The 19,811-nt window shown below is 35.6% G+C and overlaps 1 protein-coding gene across 2 annotated transcripts in view; it reads left to right on the forward strand.

Annotated features, from left to right (window-relative positions):
• Positions 1–19,811, forward strand: part of LOC109058918 (pro-neuregulin-3, membrane-bound isoform) — a 282,581-nt gene that overhangs the window by 220,585 nt on the left and 42,185 nt on the right. For both annotated transcript variants that reach the window (XM_042736738.1, XM_042736737.1), the window contains exon 3: positions 13,442–13,515. In XM_042736738.1, the coding sequence (XP_042592672.1) occupies positions 13,442–13,515 (74 nt within the window). The remainder of the gene's footprint in view (positions 1–13,441; positions 13,516–19,811) is intronic.

Genomic DNA, 19,811 nt, shown 5'->3' on the forward strand with positions numbered 1-19,811 from the left:
AATGAGACTGATTATATTACATTAAATATTTTATGCTTAAAACCAAATGACGTTACCACATTTTTTTCCTGATATACTATACACTTATGTTCTAAAGTTTGCATTAAAATTTTTGTGGATTTTCTTTTTTTTTTTTTTTTAAAGTTTAAAATTTGTTAACAACATCAATAAATTGAAAGTAAATACATTTTTAATGTTACATACTGTAAAAATATATTTCAATTAATATAATTTTATTATCAATATCATCATAACATCATTTTCATCAAAGAATCCTAGCAGAATGTATTAAGTATGTATTATGTATGCCTTCCAAAAGAATAATAAACAACTGTTTTCAACATTATTATTATTATTATTATTATTATTATTAATAATAATAATAAAATGTTACTTTAACACCAAATCAACATATTAGAATGATTTCTGAAGGATCATGCAACATTAAAGTCTGGAGTAATGGCTGCTGAAAATTCAGCTTTGCCATCACCGTAATTAAATACATTTTAAAATATATTAAAATCAAATAAATGTAATTAAATTCTAATAATAATTCACAATATTGCTGTTGTTTTCTGTATCTGTGGTCAGTTGTGAGACTTTCAGAAACATTAAAAATGTTACTGATCCCAAACTTTTGAACAGTGTATTATACAGTGCATGATGGGACAATAAACACCTTGATTGTGGTAAGTTGGAATTGATAAAAAAAAATGGCTTGGTTGCAGAAATGTTCTGTGTTCAAGCCAAGGCTCATGAAGCAAAGCTTTCCCAAACAATACTTCATTTCACAAACACGTCACACTTTGATATCACTGAAACGTAAAAGCTACTTTTTTTTCCCCCACAAAATGTTTGTAATTTAACACAAGGATGAATGACCAGGATGGTTTTTGGAAAGTACCTTACAAGGGCTCTCGAGTAATGTGTGATGTTTTTGAGAAGCACAGTCCACATAACAGACTGTTTTAATTTTCCTTTCCTCTCTTCTCTTTTCCCAGGACACACGTTCCTTTTTTCTCTCACTTGAAACCCTGAAGAACATGAATTTGCAGTTCTTATTTTAGCAAGGTGCCTTAGATGTTTGTGAGTGGAGTGTGTGAGGATATGTATGTGTGTGTGTGTGTGTGTGTGTCTGTGTTGGAGTGCCTGTAATTAACATCAAATCACAGAGCCAGTCCCGAGGCAGGCTAAAGCAGCTGTGTAAGTGTCTTCTTCTGATGTTCTAATTATTTCACCCTCTTCCTTGCTTTGCACTGTCACCTTAATGAGTTTCCTTGCTCATCTTAGAATCAAATTGGAAGTCAAGAATAAGACTTTTGAAAGACTTTTTACCCCCCAGTGGTTAAAAAGCTGTATTTACATTCTTGGATAAAATAGGTAAATAAAGTAAAAATTAATTAATTAATTAATTAATTAATTAATTAATTAATTAATTAATTAATTAATATATAAAAAATTACATAAAAATGATTATTATTATTGTTATACTACTTGTTTGTCAATTCCATGTATGTATATGTATTTTTTATTTGTGTATTTTTATTTTATTTATTAAATTGATATGATTTTTAATGAATAAACAGTTTTCTGATTAACTTAGAAAACTGTTTGTAATGTTATGTTTTGTGAGGGGTGGTTTTGATGATCGTTTATGTAAGTTGTTTTGCTTTACCCAACTTGATTTAGCATTCCATATGTAATATAGTTATATATTACTTCTGCATTAAACATGTTTAAAAACTTTCTAATTATAATACACACTATGTGCTGTAATTAACATTGACTAAAACACTTTTCACAAGACTGTTCTGTTACATACAAGCTATTTTAAGCTCATTTCTCCCTACTGCTTGACTTAATGTGCTGAGGCTTCATTTAACAGCTATTGACATGAGACACAGAGTCATAATTATTCTCGTATAGCATTTGTGTATGCATGTATAATTACAGTACAATAAAAAGAGATAAAAGGAGGAAAAATGTTCAACTCCAAAGTTTATTACCATATAATTTGCACCCATCATTAAAAAGGATGCTGAGCATGACAAATCAGTGTTTTTTTTTCTCTCTCTCGTTTTAACTCATTGCCCATTTGAAGTATTAGTGGCTCCAGAATATGAGACTCAGCTGTCCACAGTATGTTATATATAAAAATTAAATGAAATATATACTGTATGAATATATATATATATATATATATATATATATATATATATATATATATATATATATATACAGTGCCCTCCATAAGTGTTGAACCAGTAAAGACAAAAGTGCTTTGTTTGCTGTGGAGTCAAGGCATTTGCAAATATGATTAAAATATAAATATATGACAAAACACATTTCATTATTAGCTGTTTCAACACATAAATGTTTTACCAAATGAAAACAGGACAGCACTTTTAGAGTTCATCCCACTATTTGATGTGAGCACAAGTTTTGGAACAGATGGACTTAAGGCAGATGTAAAAGATTAAAAGCTATTATTTAGTTGCAGATCCCTTGCGTGCAATCAGAGCAGGGAGTCTGTGACCCATAGACATCACCAGACTCTATGTCTCATCCTTTGAAATGCTTTTTCCAGCCTTTAATGCAGCCAATACCAACTGTTGCTTGTTTTGGGGAGTTTCTGCCTTTAATCTCCTCTTCAGCTGGTGAAATTCATGTTCAATCAGAATTAAATCTGGAGATTGACTTGGGCAACCTAAGACTTTACTTTTTTTGCTTTGATAAACTCGTTGACTGAACTGGCAGGGTGTTTTGGGTCATTGTCCTGATGCAATGTGAAGTGCTTTCTGATGAGTCTGCTGGTATTTTCTTTAATATTTGTAGCCAAGATGGTTTTGTACCTTTCCAAATTCATTCTGCTGCTGCCATCATACATTAAGTCATCATTAAAATTGAGAGGGCCTGTTCCAGAGACAGCCATGCATGTCCATGCCATGACACCATCTCCACCATGCTTTACAGATGAGGCTGTATGATTAGGATCATTTGCAGTTCCCTTTTTTCTCCACATTTTTGCTTTCCCATCACTTAGATAAAGTTTAATCTTTGTCTCATCTGTCCAAAAAACTCTTTTCCAAAACTCTATAGGTTTTGCAAACTCTAATCTTGCCTTTGTATTTTTGGTGCTGGTCAGAGGTTTGTATCTTGCTGTGTAGCATCTGTAACTCTGCGTCAAAGTCTCCTGCGGACTGTAGATTGACAGAGCATCGCCCCAGCTTTCTGGAGGTTGTTGGTGATTTTACAGACATGTATTTTAGGTTTCATTTTCACAGCTTTTATGATTTGTCTGTCATTAACGGCTGTTGTTTTCTCAGCCAATCAGGTCATTGTTAGCGGCTGATGTTGCCCATCGTTTCCAAACTCTTGATTTCTCCATGCCCTTTGTTTTTGCTATAGCTCTAATTGACTTCCTCTTTTCTTTTGGCATCCAAATTGATTGCTTTTCTCTCAGAGTCAGCTCCCTCGTCTTCGTCCTGGTTTGTGTGTGTCATCATCAATTGCAAGACTCAGAATGCAGAAGCAATGGATAGAACTGATACGAAACATTCCCTGCTTTTAATATCTGGACAATTAACAGGATACAGCTGATCACTCAGAAACACCTGTGAGGCAACTGTTCCTATACTTTTGCTCACATCAGATAGTGGGATGAACTGTAAAAGTGCTGATCTTCTTAGCTGGTAAAACATTTATGTGTTGAAACACCCAATAATAAAATGGCATTCTGTAGTTTAGTCTCATATTCATCATTTAGTCATATTTACAGATTCCTTGACTCCACAGCAAACAGAGCAATTTTGTCTTTACTGTTCCAACACTTATAGAGGGCACTGTATATATATATATATATATATATATATATATATATATATATATATATATATATTTCTCTCCACAGGATAATATCCTGTTTTATGATGTCTCCATTAAGTGTCTAAATACAGCTTTCTAAATGTTTGTGCAAATGTGCTCTGATGTTGATCTGCACTGTGATCACTGAAGCCTGTATTTAGATCATTAGATCAATCTGTTCTGACAGCTTGAGTCAAAATCAAATCCATCAAACAAGTACACCAAAGGAGTCAAGACACAAATGACTCAAAACACAGATTACTACTAACATACTAGCATCACTTGAGATTAGATTCACCAAAATCTAAACTGATAACATCCACTTGACAAAATGCTTCATAGGAGTGCCATTTGCATGGTACTACTTAAAATAAATAATAGAAAAATCTAATCTGTAAAAAAAAAAAAAAAAAAATACCAGTGGTTAGCGTTATTTAAAAAGCAGAGATAAGAATGATTATAAAGGTGTTTGAATGCTCTGGAGGAGGCTGGATGATAAGCAGGGAATTTTAATGCTTTGCTTATCAAGCTTTCATTGGCATTTCATTTTGAAAGGGTGTATCAACAGTCACATCACACTTGTGGTGGCTTGAGCTTTTGCATGTATTCAGAGCTCACGCTGTGGTCAGGCTCTGTTACATGTTGGAGTGAATGTACCAAGGGCTCAGCAGTCTAGCTTTTCTCTCTGTTTTATGCATAAAAAGAGAAGAGCAGAACTGTGGTACTGCCAGAAGCAACAAGCTAAAGGGGGCAAAAGGTCATATGCTGTTTTCAGCAGCCATTACTCCAGTCATCAATATCACATGATGCTTCAGAATCATTCTGATATGCTGATTTTCTGCTCAATAAACATTTATTATTACTGAAAAACTGTCATGTTTTTTAACATTTATGTGCAAACTGTGATCATATAAAATGATATATATATATATATCCTGAAAGCCAGTGATCACCTTGATTTTTTTATTGAATAGTCAGAGCAGCTTTGACCTTTTTCACCTCATTTTGAATGTCCTCTTGCATCCTAAATGAAAACTCTAGCACTAGACCATCATGCCATAAGGGATCACCATCACCATAAGGGAGCTTTTTTTCCCTCTTTAAGTCATGTTTTATCTTGCCTAGAGCAAGAAGTGAGCCATGACTCCCATCAGTGCCCCCTCAAGGAAAATAGGTGCATGGCACCCCTGAGTACAGATGAATTATCTGTAATATAGGTATTTGAGGCTGAGCCACATCCTAAAACAACGGCCTAGCTCAGCATACTAAAATTGTCCTGTTGCAACAAATCTCTTATGTTAAGAAAACTATAATAATTGTAAGGGTATTAGGGTTTTCTTAAAGAGATTCTGTCATCATTTACTATATTGGACCTTTTATTTTTTTTCTTGGTCCATACAATGAAAGTCAGCACTCACCAGAACTGTGTGGTTAATAACATTCTTCAAAATATTTTCTAAAAAAAGTTTGTTGCAACTGAATGCTGACCTTCAAAAGTTAATGGTTTATTTACTGTCATTCAGCATTTTTTACAGCTTAGGTAACAAAATCATACTGTCTGTCTCCTTAGCTCGGTCTTATAACTGCGGTGACAGCATGGCAGGTTTGAGTGTTGTATTTACCAGTGGCTCCATTCATTCTTCATGTTGGTAGAGAACTTGCTTTAAGCTTATCCCCTACAGTATGGTTACCAAATAAAGAGAAAGAGGAAACATGTCACAACCTCATGTCAGTATGTCATGGTGTTTAGCTATTTGTGTTTACGCTGTAATAGAGAGTAAGTTGCTGTGGCTGGGTAGATTTGAGCTAAGCCGCTAAAAAGGCAGTGCAAGTCTTTTCAACTCTACCGTATGTTCTCTGTTGGATTCCTCTGTTGGATCTTTGATTTATGTTGTGCAATAGTCATCTCATTTTATTCGCCTTTTCTCACATCTGCCGGCATCCACTGAAATTGCGTGTTAAAAGTTAAAAGAACACCTGTCACAGGCTTGAAGTTGATGGCAACATAAACACGAGTGCATGCACAGCTTGATTCAAGCTGCTAGAAGAGGCCCTTACACTTCTTCAGGAAGGAAAAAGAGGAATTAGCTTTTCATGCATCTCCACTCGTGTTTTGAAATGAGGAGGGTCAGCCGAAGGTGAGCATAAGAACGCGAGACAAGTGAGGTTTCTTTTATTTTCAGGTTTGCTGACACCAGAATGTAAATTATTTAAGGAGGCCAGGCCGACAAAAAAACGGGAGTAAGAGAGGTCTCAAAGTCAACACATTCGTGTGTACAAATTATATGCGGCATACCTAAAGGTTGCAATACACTATATGACTATTAAAATCTCTGCAGATTTTAAAACACTATAGGCAGCATACACTAGCCTACTTTGAAAATGGTTACATAAAAAAAGCATGATCATCATACACTAACCCACTGAGGATCACACACTTCCAGGCTTTAGAGGCATATGAACACAAAATTCTCATGGAGAATGTGCCCCATTGATAGTAACACATGACAAATTAAAACATTAGGCCTATGTGTTCTAAAATCAGCTCAAAATATCAAACATGTTTGATATCCTATAACTAGTTAGACGTCTGTGCCCAAAATGTACTACACATTCTGTAAGATCCAAAACTGGGGCAAAAATCTGAGCAAAAGTCATGTAGTATATTCCAGGAATATTTTAGGCAAGACAGCATTGCTCGCTATTTAAGGGTACAAGGAGAGTTACTAGTCTTTGTACTGTAAATGTTCTTAGTTTAGGTTGTCAAGATAGCACATTTTATCCCTCCATAAGAGTAAAGCAACCTAGGCTCATTGGATAAATTTGCCTCTGCCTACATTTGTTCTCCAAAAATGTACCTATACATAAAATTCTTCCAGCAGAAATTACAGTAAAATGCCAACACCTTCCTTTTCAAACTAATTTTGAATTAATGGCAGATTTGATTAATAAACACTTATTTTCGCACCATATGTACAGCTTTTTTATGTAGTAAACTTGCTTGGTAGCTCACCTGGTACAATGTTGAACTTGAATTGTAGGGCTCATGTACAAATCATGTGAAACAGTCTTGATAAAACAGAATTAAAAAGTTGTAGAATTAATATGAAATAGCATGGTTGCGTTAGTAGATGCATTTGATCTTACATTTGCTTTATAGGGTTTGGTTCAGGGTTACTTGCATGTAATTACTGTATGCATAATTTATTGTTATTATAATAGTAAATAAAGGTAACATGTAACAAGGACACATTAAAATAAAGTGTTACCATGTTTGGCAATGCAATATGAACATAATAAGTACATTGTACTTATTTTTGATGTAAGTACATAGTAGTTAAGGCCACCTAATATAAAGTGGGACTGACATTTCACTTTGAATGCGTTGCGAAAAGTGTAAAAGGCAATGTAATATCATTTTGCAGAAATGTCGCCACAGGCACATATTTTCCAGAAAGCCTGGGGTGTAGTTTCCCTAAATCACGTTACGTGTCAGTTCTTGAACACATATAATGGGTCTGAATTACTTTTCCTTTTTTTCCTATTATCCTCTAACTTTCATCAACGGAGGATAGTGCATATGCCAGCGTCTGAAACTAGGTTTCAGACAGCCAACATGAAATCAGACTCTCTCTTGGCAGTGTTAATAAGTGCTATTCGATCAGCTCAGAGACAAGGTTATTGCTGAACCAATGTGGTCAAGACGAAAAAGAAAGAAAAAGGCTGAGCATTGTGGAGAGAGATAATCATTTTACACTGAGATGGAAGAGCAAATATTGTATTAACATAAGTCAATTCCTTAATAAAAACACATTATAGCCATTTACACTGAGGTATGTAAGTCAATATTCTAATACTTATAATCTGATAGCACAAAGTCAAATATAAGAATGAATATTAATGTAAACTTTTCTCAAACTCCATGCTACCACCAGGCACAATAAAACTGACTTATTCATACGCGTTAACCGCACAATGAAAGGCCAGTGACAGAGATGTCTGAGATGTTCTTGGAGTCGCTCTCTTGTCTACATTTCCCAGCATACTGCCAGGTTGACCAGGGGTGCAAAACTACAGAGAAAATGGCTCTCTGAGAGCACTTCAGAGTACCTGTACCCTCTCACAGTTCTCTTCACTCAATTCAGCAGATCACAGCAGGTGAATGCTAGCCTCTGTGCTAACGATAATGGATACTTCACTAGTGCACTATCAGGCTCATTGGATGATGCCGTGTGGATCTGTGATAATGATAGTTTAAACAAAACAGGTTGCTGCGATGTCCTTTGGTCTTTGCTTGAGTGTGATTTTTGGGGTTTGGGACTTTAAATACCCTTTTACACCACTAAAAATCGATTGACTCTGCGTCTTTTTGTGTGCATGTTGAAAGTGGCCACAGGTATGATCATGTACAAAATGGTCAAAGGTTACAAAAAGGAAATCCATAGTTTCTGCTTTGTTTGAGGTCCAGGAAATTGGCTCTCTCAAATGTCAAATCTTCAGTGCGAATCAATGACCTCCCAGTGCTTTTAAAAGTTTGGTACATAAGCCACTTCATACTTGAAACAAACACTGCCTCACTTTCTGCCTCATTAAATTAGATGTCTGTTCTATAATTCACACTCTCCAAATATTGCTTACTGTTTAATTTAGACAAAAAGATACACAAAGATCGTTTTCAAAAGCTTAATCTAATTTGCTACCATCACCTACGGGTTGCTGTTGTGCTGCAGGTAATCACAGCCATTCTGATATCTAGGGAGAACATCACTATTATTAGTGATATTGCTTTTATGCAGCAGTTACACTGTGTGACTTAGACACACTATTTCCAGTTTCTTTGTCTAATTTAGCTTTGCCACCAAAAAAACAAACTTCCAAACAAAGCAACGAGAGAATCAAATGCCATGTGTTTCCAAGCAACACCCTTTAGTGGTGGTGCATTCCATAATGAATCAGTGTTTTGAAAAAATCCGTTAAGATAATGAATCATTGACTTACTCGTAAACACTGTCCCTTGTTTTGTTCCTGGCTGAATTATTGTTTTTGAACTAATTGGTTAAATCATTCAATGGCTTATTCATTAAGACAGTTGCTTAATTTGTTTTTTAATGAATTATCAAGTTTGAAAGAGTGTATAACTGATTCATAAAGACAACCTACTGGCTTAACTATGTAACCTGAAAAAAGACAGTTGATGTAAATATATACAGGTCATTTGGATGCTTCCTGAGTTTGATGGAATTACAACTTTGTGTGAACAATTTGTGGCATAAATGCATATACAGCAATTAAAACAAATCATAAATGTCAAAGGTTATGATTTGCTTCTCAATAGAATAACAGAGATGAATTCCAACATATAAACAGAACAGCTGAGAAGTCAGAGTAAACATAACATGATTAAACACAGTAACTTGCTCTAAATCTCAAAATGCCTGTGTGAGTAGCCTGGGAACATACTCCAGATCTCATTCCTTTTAATTAAAGGTTCTCATGGTAAACTATCAGGTTGCTTTAATTGGTATTTATGCATGCTGCTTCTGTACTGTTGTCTGTTACATTTCCCATTATGAAATAATGAACTCCATAAATGGGTTCACATGGTTTTCTGGTTGTGATAAACACACCGAAGCCTGATCATTAGCAGTGCATAGTTAAATGTGCATGTTCTTCTCACATTCTGCAAGAATCTGACAGCTGGAGGGTTGGTACTGTATTTATATTTATCGGTGCCTGTAAAGCTGCCTCTTAGTTAGAATGATCTGCACCTCCTTCCAGCATCCCATCCCCCTCCCCCATTTGTTCCTGCTAATTAATGAGTGTGGTGCTAATTAAAAGCCAGGCAACACTCAATACACTCTGGGTCCTTGAGAAATATTAACATTTCACAGGTCTCCGAGACTAATGAATATTCGATTGCAAAATTTCCAAGGAAAATTATAGGGTTGGGAGGAGCATGAAAGTGACAAGAAGACACATATGTTATATATAGACCTATATTGTGAAGAAGAAATGAAAGATTTCACACAGGGGGTCCTGTAACATGACAAGGTCTCATGGAGTAAAGAGAAAAGAACTGAACATTAGAAATAACTGTAGCCCAGTCAATTAAAAAACATCGTCACACCCGGCCGAGACGTGTTTCAGTATTTTATGTTGATATAACCGAAACACTATGCCATGTGCACAAGAGAGAAAACAAGCTTTATACGAAAGAAAAGGCTTCTGCTTCATCCGTATGCTGAGCAACAGGAAGCCTCCTATACTGTGTTAAATGTGTATCATCTTTCCACATAAATCAAGCATGTGAGCAAAATGTCTGTGCGGGGCGAGATAAAAAGAAGCAAGCAGCCCAAATGTGGTCTCTTGGGTACAGTTCCACACCTCCACCTCTTTCCATCCACTCCCCACATTTTAATTGCCACTGTTTGGCAATTGCCACAGCTCATACTGTGCCCATAATGACTGTTCCTCACAATGCAGCCATAGCACTTGATCTCTCTTTTAATGATCCTCCTCCTGTAAATTTGTACTGCACTACTTTCTTATCTCACAGATCTTTATCAGCTCCACTTGCCTACAGACACATTAATTGGGGAGAGATTAATTGACCATAGATCCTACAGGCATGACCTATGCATTATGTAAAGCACAGAATCACACATTTGTGGTGCTGATTTGATTGACACACATGACCGTAATATTCAATTAGTCATATGCTGATTTCTACTATAGAATGAGGAGTGATAATTGTTAACATCACATTTGACAAGGGTGTTAAAAATTATATCACTGTGATGCTATTTATAGTAAACACTGTCTATTATAATTTTTGTGTAAATCATTCGTAAAATCATGCTTATGTAAATTGGCATGTTGGATGGTTTTATGAACAATTTACATTAAATTTGTTCTGCTTGTGTTTCATGAATGAGGCCCAATGAATATTTGTTGCTGTTCATACGCTTAGGATTTTGGAGTTTGACTGGGAAAAGACAATTATTCAAATATATTCTAAATTATTCAATTTCATCAGTTTCCTGTGGTTCTTCTGGTAATAAGGGGTAAAAAAACGGAATGATACAGAAAGTAAGGATTTTATTTAGATATGTTTTAAAAAGATGGATTGATTTTGATAGTGAGTTTGTTTTATGGTAGCTTGTAAGTATTTTACGGCTCTGTGTATTAACTGCAGCTCCATTTGAAAGCAGGTGATGGGGATTTACCGCTAATCATGGAACCGGCTTTACTGACGAGATGCGCATGGTCATATCGTTCGATATATTGTCCAGCCCTACAATGTAGTTAGCCAGAACTGGGACTTTCTCTGGTTTTATCACTCTGCTTGTTGTGTTTGCCAGGTATATTAGTGTGAATGAATCCTGCAGATTACAGATTATCGTTATGCCAGTAGGTGGCGACAAGTGCCTGTCTTTAAATAAATTAAATAATTTGATCAAATGACTCATTAAAAAAAAAAAAAAAAAAAAAAACTGAATCATCGCAATGGTAAAGCAACGGTCTTTATTAATGAATCATTCAATCATTCATTCAACCAGTTTATTCAAAATACTGATTCATTCTGGAAAAAAAAACCCCTACTGTTTTTGATGCAATAAGTCTACTACGACTTTCAAACTATTGTTGTTGGCGAAGCAAAAAACATATTGTCTAAGGGCATTTTCACACCTGGCTTGGTTGGAGCATTTGTTTCTGAACCTGGCGCATTTCTCCCTTGGTTCAATTCATTTTGGCATAAATGAACACAGCAATCACACTTGGATTCAAACCAAAATAATCAACCCAAGATTGCCTGATTGAGGTAGTCTCAGTCCAATTTAAAACTAATTCTAGAGTGGTTTCTTGTGGTAAGAAAGCAATCTGACCCAATGGATCAATGAACCAAACTATATTATAATTCTTCATAATGTGGGTGAGCACATTTCTTATTTCATTTGAAAACCAAAAAACAACTCTTCTCATGGCTTTTCTTCGAAACAGGTGCATTGTAAGCTGTCCAGACGAAGCCTTCATTCTCGTTCTAACTGTGTTTATATATTATATATTTATATATTTTATGTAGTATGTATTTATATATCCTTGTTTCAGAATTAAAAAAAAGAATAAATCTACAGGTGTGAAAACTATAAATAGCTCAGAGAAAGCTGCTGATGCAAGCAAATGTGCAATATTTATTTCTGTTGCATATAATATAAAAAAGAAAAGATTGGGTCTTTAAAATGTATTTATTTTTCGGTTGGAAACTTGGAAAGTACAGCCTAAGCAATATGCAGCATTAAATTGAGCTCCTGATCCTCTGTAAAAGGATGAAATGTGCTGTATAACCAACACAGGCTTATGCTATCTGCTGAGGCTCGTGCGCATGGCATATGCATATGCTCTGTTTGTACTCTGCCATTTAGAGCCAGGGACATTTTTCTTTGTCACATTGCTCTCCTGACTCAACCAGCTGAAAGCGGGATTAGCCTCCAGTGTCTTTGAAAAGTCAAGAAGTGAGGGAAAAATGAGGATAAAGTGATGACAGGATGGAGAGAGGGAGAGGAAGAGCGAGACAGGCAGAAACACATGGGCAGTTACATGAGCAAGAAAGCAAACAGCTTGGCTGGGAGGGACATGGCATACATATTTCATATATAAAAGACAAGCATTTCATTTCCATATTTAGTGAACACCGAGAGAGCTTATTCAAGCAGTCAGGGCTTTGCTGAGGTAGAAAATCAGCAAACTCGCTGTGCCCATGTATTTCCAAATCAATCTACTGCCATCTGCAACAGATGCATGACATGGCAAGTCTGGGTTTCCCATCTGATTTCCAGAAAACCCTCAAACATTTTTCACTCTGATTGGCTTATCCACGTCTAGATGTTTCATTGTTATCAAATGCACAGGGACCAGTCTGGCCCCTGAAAGTGTTTTAATTTCGAGTGGTGGAGTGACCAAGGGGTTTAAAATAATATTCCAGGTTCACTTTAAGTTAAGTTAAATCAATAACACCGTGACCGTGACCGTGTAAAAAAAAAAAAAAAAAAATTCCAGTTGGCTTGATTACAGTAAGGTATTATTCATATACTGTCATAGGATTTATTTATATTTTTGATTTTTATGATAGTTTTCATTTAAATTTTTTTCAGCTTTTTATTTTTATTTCAGTTCAGTTTTAGTAATTGTAGTATTACATCTTCACATAGTTGCCAAGGCAACATTTAAAAATTTTATTTTAAGATTTTTGTTTGACATTTTTTGTTGACCATTTTTATTTTATTTCAGCTTTATTTTAATTAATAATAATAATAATAGATTTAGTTATCTATCAGTAACAACACAGCTTGCAATGGAAGTAATAGGGCCAGTCCAAAAATGATAAAATACTCATTATTTCACCAGAATAGCCAAAAAGTTGCTTTTTTAGCCTTTATCCCCATAAGGAACAAGCCAAGCACAGTTCTTAACCCCATGGAGATTGTCCCTAAAATACATTGCTTTAGATAAAAGCATCTGTTCAACTGGTTACTAACCGTCTTTCTTTTTCTTTTTTCTTTTTTCTTTTCCAAATCAGGTGTAAAGAGGGTTTCCAGGGCATTCGGTGTGACCAGTTCCTGCCCAAGACTGATTCCATCATGTCAGACCCAAGTGAGTGCACTTGCATTTTGCTTGAATAAATCAGATGCATGTAAATGCATACATTTTTACTCTGCTGTGTCTGAAGAAAATACCATGTGTACAGTCTATGGATTATACAGTCCTTTTGAGATGAGTGTACAGGGTCACTGATGTGAATAGAGAGACATGACTATATAACTCAATCATATAATGAGCTTCTAACCCAAATGAATGCTTAACCTCTGTGGGCCATAATGCATTTATGCATTCATTTGCCAATAACAACAAGGGTTTGCAGTCTTACAGGCACTGTTGTCATAGAAACCCTGTCATTACTGAAGTGTCAAAACATTTTCATATTTTCCTGACAGGAACAGATTTCTAGATTTTCCCACCCACTCAGCTAATGGCTGTATATTCACACGCTTCTACCAAACCTGAATGTCACTTTTCTGAATGATGTATACCATTTTACCAAATAAGGCAGTGAGTGTGTGTTCTTGCATGCATACATTATGCTCCTGTGTGTGTGTGTGTGTGTGTGTGTGCGTGTGCGTGTGCGTGTGCGTGCATGTACAGGTAGTGATTGCATGTTGTGTGCAGTGAGTAAGCCCACTTGATGAGTCAGAAATGGAGCATGATTATGAGCGGTTCTGTTTGTTGACCTTCTCGTAGAGATCTATCAGTGCCGTTTTATATGAAAGATAATAAAATGAGCTGCTCAAGAATTTGCCGTGTGCACATGGTAATTGGTGAATCCCACCAGCTGAGAATGTAAAGCACACACCCTTTTACTGAACAAAAACCAACGTGTATACTATACATCCACGCTCATATGCCCACATATCACAGGATAACATTCATATGTTATATTCAGAAAAGGTATTAGTACAGCACATTTATCTGTTTTATCATATACCCCTCGGTTTCACAGAGAAGGTTTAAGCCTATCCCCAGACTAAAATGTAAGTCTGAGCTGTTTCAACTGAAAGAAACTTGCACTGATTGATCTTAAAACATGTCAGTCCCTTTGTTTTGTCTCGAGATGCACCAGTAATGTTTATTTTCTAAGGCACATTTATTTAAAAAAAAAAATGCTTAAATGTCCTAATTGAATGGCCTAATCCTGGTTTAGTCTAAGCCCTGTCTATGAAACCAGGCCAAAAACTCATATTTCTGCAGATTATAAGATATAGAAAAAAGAAAACGAAATTATACATATTGTATTTTCTTTAAGCTTGCATTTCTTTGCACTTCCAATTCTCTAAAGGAATTGCAAAAATCAGGTTACAGTGCACACGTGCCCAGCAAATCTGCATGGGACAATTTCTCATCTTGTAAGCCTGATTTTGAGCGCTAGGATGTGGAGGATGCGGCAAACTGCCACTGACATTCTTTACTAGAACTATACAGCATCATTCCATTACTACAATCCGATTCCAAAAACCTCATTTACATACAAAGGAAGCATGTTTGTGTTGCAAAGAAAGATAATGACTTCATTTAAATACATTGCAGCTCTATCTTAGCATATTTACCAGTCCTTTAAACAAGGTTGTAGATGGTTTATGAATGATTTTCTGCAGGTTTTTTGGGTTCGCTTCCAACAAAGTCAACACGTAGCATGATGATACACATTAGTGTGTGTGGCATTGTTCATAAACATAGCATTTTGCTCTGGTCTGTTTCTGTTTCTCCTACTTCGCTTGAAGGTTAATGAACAACACTGTAATCTTCTGAATGGCACCCTGACAGAGTTTGGCACAGATTTGCTCTACAAGTCTGCCAAGTCTTAGCCACTTCTTATCACTTTTGGCACAGAGACAATGAGCCACCTATTGGGCAAACGAAAAATAGAATTAAGCACAACAGAGTAACCAATTTCAGACGTGTCACAACAGCAAATTGTGAATAATGAGCTTACCACTCAATTCAGACAATAATAGCTCTGTTGAAGGAGAATTTAGTGCCTTGACAAATGGCTATTGTGAAATAAAAGCCGCACACACATTTTATGTTGGCCAACTAGACACGACACATCGTTTTATACATGTGACCCTCCACATACAGGTCACGTACACAGGATGACTTACTGGGCTTTTACAGCTCTTAAATTTTCCGTAATCTCTCTGGTATCCCTTCTGTTCAGATGGTACTCTTGCCTTTTCAAATTTAGATGATCTTCATCAGTTCAGAAACAAAAGTAGACAGCCTTTCAGTGTTTAAAGTTTAAGATGCCAGTAATGGGTTCACTGACAGGACAGGAACACACATAGCCAAAGTCTCTCCTGTACTGCCGCTCTTAAAAGCAACATTCAGAGAAGACAGGGACACCCAGGGTCACTGTGTCCTTGAGTTACATGGCCAAAGCTTTCCTCACACAACTCTCAACCTCTTTCCCTTTCCGTTGTGTCTCTATCCCTCTAACCTCTAGCTGACTTTCTTCATGGGTAACAATTACAATAATAACTATACCCTAAATGGATATTTCACCAAAAAATGATTTCGGTCATAATTTACTCACCCTCATGTCGTTCCAAGCCTGCATGACTTTATTTCTTTGATCCATGAAATAAAAGTCAAAGGGGTCCAAAACAACACTGGGCCCCTTTTGCTTTTATTGTCATGGAAAAGAAAAAACACCTCAACATTCTTCAGAATATATTTTTTTGTTGTTGTTGTTGTTTTTTGTTTGTTTGACAAGAGAAATAAAGTTTTGCAAGTTTAAAGTAAATTATTTTTACATTTTGGGTGGGTGATCTATTTCTTTAAATGTTATTTTTGGAAGTACTGTAAGTAATTTACTTTCAGTTTTGCTCAATTACACTTTGAAGGAAAAAAACTATACTTAAACTTCGTGAAGACCTTATTTCAAAGGTTTTCGTGTTTTTTAGTAAGTGGAGTTAAATTCAAGTTAAATTCAAAAAACAAATCTGTGGCCTGTGGGTTATTACCAGAGAACAAATTTTTAGCTCATCCCTCTTTGTCAAATAGAACAGGAAATGCATTTATAGTAATGCACTTACAGTAAAAGCCTTAGAGGCTATATAGCCTGAGGGTTTGAAAGCAGTATATTTTTGTTAAAGCACATTTATTAAAATTTTAGTTTGTCATTTCAAATGTAATGTTGTCTAAATTGTCTTTTTGTACCTTTTTGAGGTGAGGATACTTCTAGGTGGAGGCTCTGTAGTTATATAATTTATTTTCGGTAGAGTTTCAGGTTATGAATAGTTATGTGCAATCTGTTCCTAGTATGTCCATGGGGTAAGAAAAGGTGAAGTTAGATACACTCTTCTTCCATCTGCATTCTTCTGCCTTTTGCTTGCATCCACAAATTTCATTATGTCTCAGTGTCATATATATTCATCAGAGCACCTGACCCATGGTAAAGAAGAACATATATTCTGAATTATTATAGTCATTTTCTGTATAGCACCAAGTATCGAGCAGCCAAAGCCAAACATTTGCAAGACAAAACACCACATGTCTGCACTCCATGTGAATTATGAAGAATCAAATGTTCTTTTTTTTCATTTCGTTGGAAGATAATGCCAGACATGCTATTTATAAATGCACGTAGTCTCTATCAGTGACCTCTCTGAATATGATTTTTTCAAGATCAAAGTCTCCTGTATTAAATTAATTTTCATCTATAGTTTAAGCTAAACTAAGATAACTCTCACTTTCTTGATCTACAGTCAGTTCTTGATCTGCATTTATTTTTTATTCATAACTAGTTTAATTTTCATTTTGTTGTTAAACAGTCAGATTTTAATTTGTTTGAACTATTGAGGCATCATTTGCTTTTGTGTATTTTAGAATAGGGATATTTGATTTGTTTTTTCTTTATCATATTGATTTTTGTAGTGTTACCGCTAATTTAAAGTAATGTTATATTAGTGTGAATTTTTTAGAGTTTTTTAAAATATATTTTTAAAAATATATTATTTTTTTTTTTTTGTGAGTTTTACTCTGACTGAAATGACAACTAGTTTTAGTTGAATATTATGAGCTGCACAGATATATGCAACTCCTGTGGCTTAGAAATAGGAATGACTATTACATCATCTTGCCCATTCAAGACTTTTGCACTTTGACGCACTGAAGGTTTCAAAATGTTATTAAAGTGTCTAACCCCATTGTTGCATAAATATTTATCCTCGTCATTTGACTTTTTCAGAACAAAAAGTGCATGTTATTTGATCGGTTGTCTATTTTGCCTTTCATCATCACACAAAATGGGCATTGAGGCAACTGCAGTATCATTGGGGCAACACGCTAATGGATTGCAGTCTCTAGAGCCAATTTACCTTACCGCGTTGGAAAGTATTACACAAGCATAAAGGGAAATTTTAAACTGATTGCTGCAATTCATCTGTTGAGGGCCGGTGCAATTCTGCTTGTTCACACTTGTAAAATATTAATCCAGGTCTGAGGTAACGCTTTTGGATGGGTCATTTACAGTGAGATCTAGATCTTGTCAGCCCTCTTCATATTGAAAAATAAGTGAATTGTATGCTGACTTTTACTGTGTTCTCTTGCATTACAGTCTCCTTGGCAACGTGCCACGTAGGCATGGTTATAAGGGCTATTTTTCTTCTTTATGTATCTTGGCTGAGAATAAAATGCATGTAGCAAAGCTAATTTTTAACCTGTTGAGCTTCTATTAACTACCTGCCTGAAGACGGTCATCTTTTCGCATTTTCCTGTGATAACTCATTTAGCATCCATCTGTCAACAATTCAGGCAAATGCCAAGAGTGTTCAATACATCTGATTTACAGCAATCATGTACGACATGATTTATGCACTCAGGGTTTAATGCACATCACCACTTTGTGCATTTCTGTTCTGCTTGATTGACAGCAACCTATTAGCTCTCAATTTCACACGCCTCTGAAGAGACCTGCTGTTTATTTGTGGAGTTATCTGTTTGTTATTGTTACTTTGAGGGCCGCCTCCTAATTTCAAAGCTTTACGAGAACAGATCCCTCATTTTGGTTGCCCAGATTCCCTGCTGATCACAGTGTCTGTTTACTGAAAAGTGAGTCAGTGGTTATTAGCAGTCTCTTTGTGATGATGGCTCTGCTAAAGCAGCAGGTGAGAGGGGGTAAGTAATTGTCAGACTTGCTGATTTGAGAGGGTTCTCGCAGACATGGGCTGCTTATATTTGAATGATTTCGGCTACAAAAGCTGCTTTCCATCATTCAAGCCTCTCTGACTAGATGACAGTGTTATTGGCCTTTTGTAACTTTTCATTTAAAGGGCAAGTCACAGGCATGATTAGGTATCAAAGACAGTGGCATCATGTTCATATGTGAATCTCTGTGCAGCAGATTATGTAAATCGAACCGATATAATTTCTCTGCAATCACCAGGAAATGTCACCCACTCGCTATTAGAAGCAGGAATCTTTAGATACCTTGGGATTCGGTTCAATTTTAAGTCAAGATCCAATTCCAAAATGAGTCTTGATTAATTTCTCATTTGACATCCATTTAAAAGGAACCATGTATTTTTAATGCACATGTTAATATGCATTATATTACATTACAGTATATTATATTATTTATATTATTTTTTTTTACAGTTTTATTTTATTTTTTTATACAGTTGTAATTATTTTTTTAAATCAAACTTATCATAAAAACGAACAATTGAACATATATCAGCGTGATAACAACTACCTTAAATGACCAAAACCATCTTTCAAAAAATTGTATTGGAAGTGTAATTTATTTTCTTATTTTGACTCAAGTCCCATTCATTTACATGGAGAGGGTGGGGTTTATGACCTGTACTGTAGCCAGCCACCAGGGGGCGATCAAAGATCCCGCAGCTTCACTTTTCAGTACATGTGAGGCACACCCGATATAGATGACAAGCTGACAAACTGAGCAAATCCAGGTTCATTCTCAGTGTGGATTTGCGCAGCTTGATTAGAGAACCAGCTTTACTGACAAGATGCGCATTAATTATCGGCCGATATTTATTGTGCATCCCTAATATATCGGCCGATATTTATTGTGCATCCCTAATCTGTATTTATATATATGAATTTTCATCATTTTAAAACTTAAAATCAGCAAGCTTTAATTGGCGGGTTGCTGGCAAATAAGTATAAGCGCTGAATGAATATCACAGTTTTGCATTGTGCTTTGAAAATGGCAGCGGGTAGCCTAGATTTATGCTTTCAGTTTGAGTTGAAATCTTATATAGTACAGTTTGCCGATCTAAAATAGTAATTGTACATTAACAGCTGTCAAACATATATCAAGATAGATAGATAGATATATAGATAGATATATAGATATATAGATAGATAGA

This window comes from Cyprinus carpio, chromosome B13 (genome assembly GCF_018340385.1).
Source record: "Cyprinus carpio isolate SPL01 chromosome B13, ASM1834038v1, whole genome shotgun sequence".
NCBI classification, from domain to species: Eukaryota; Metazoa; Chordata; class Actinopteri; order Cypriniformes; family Cyprinidae; genus Cyprinus; species Cyprinus carpio.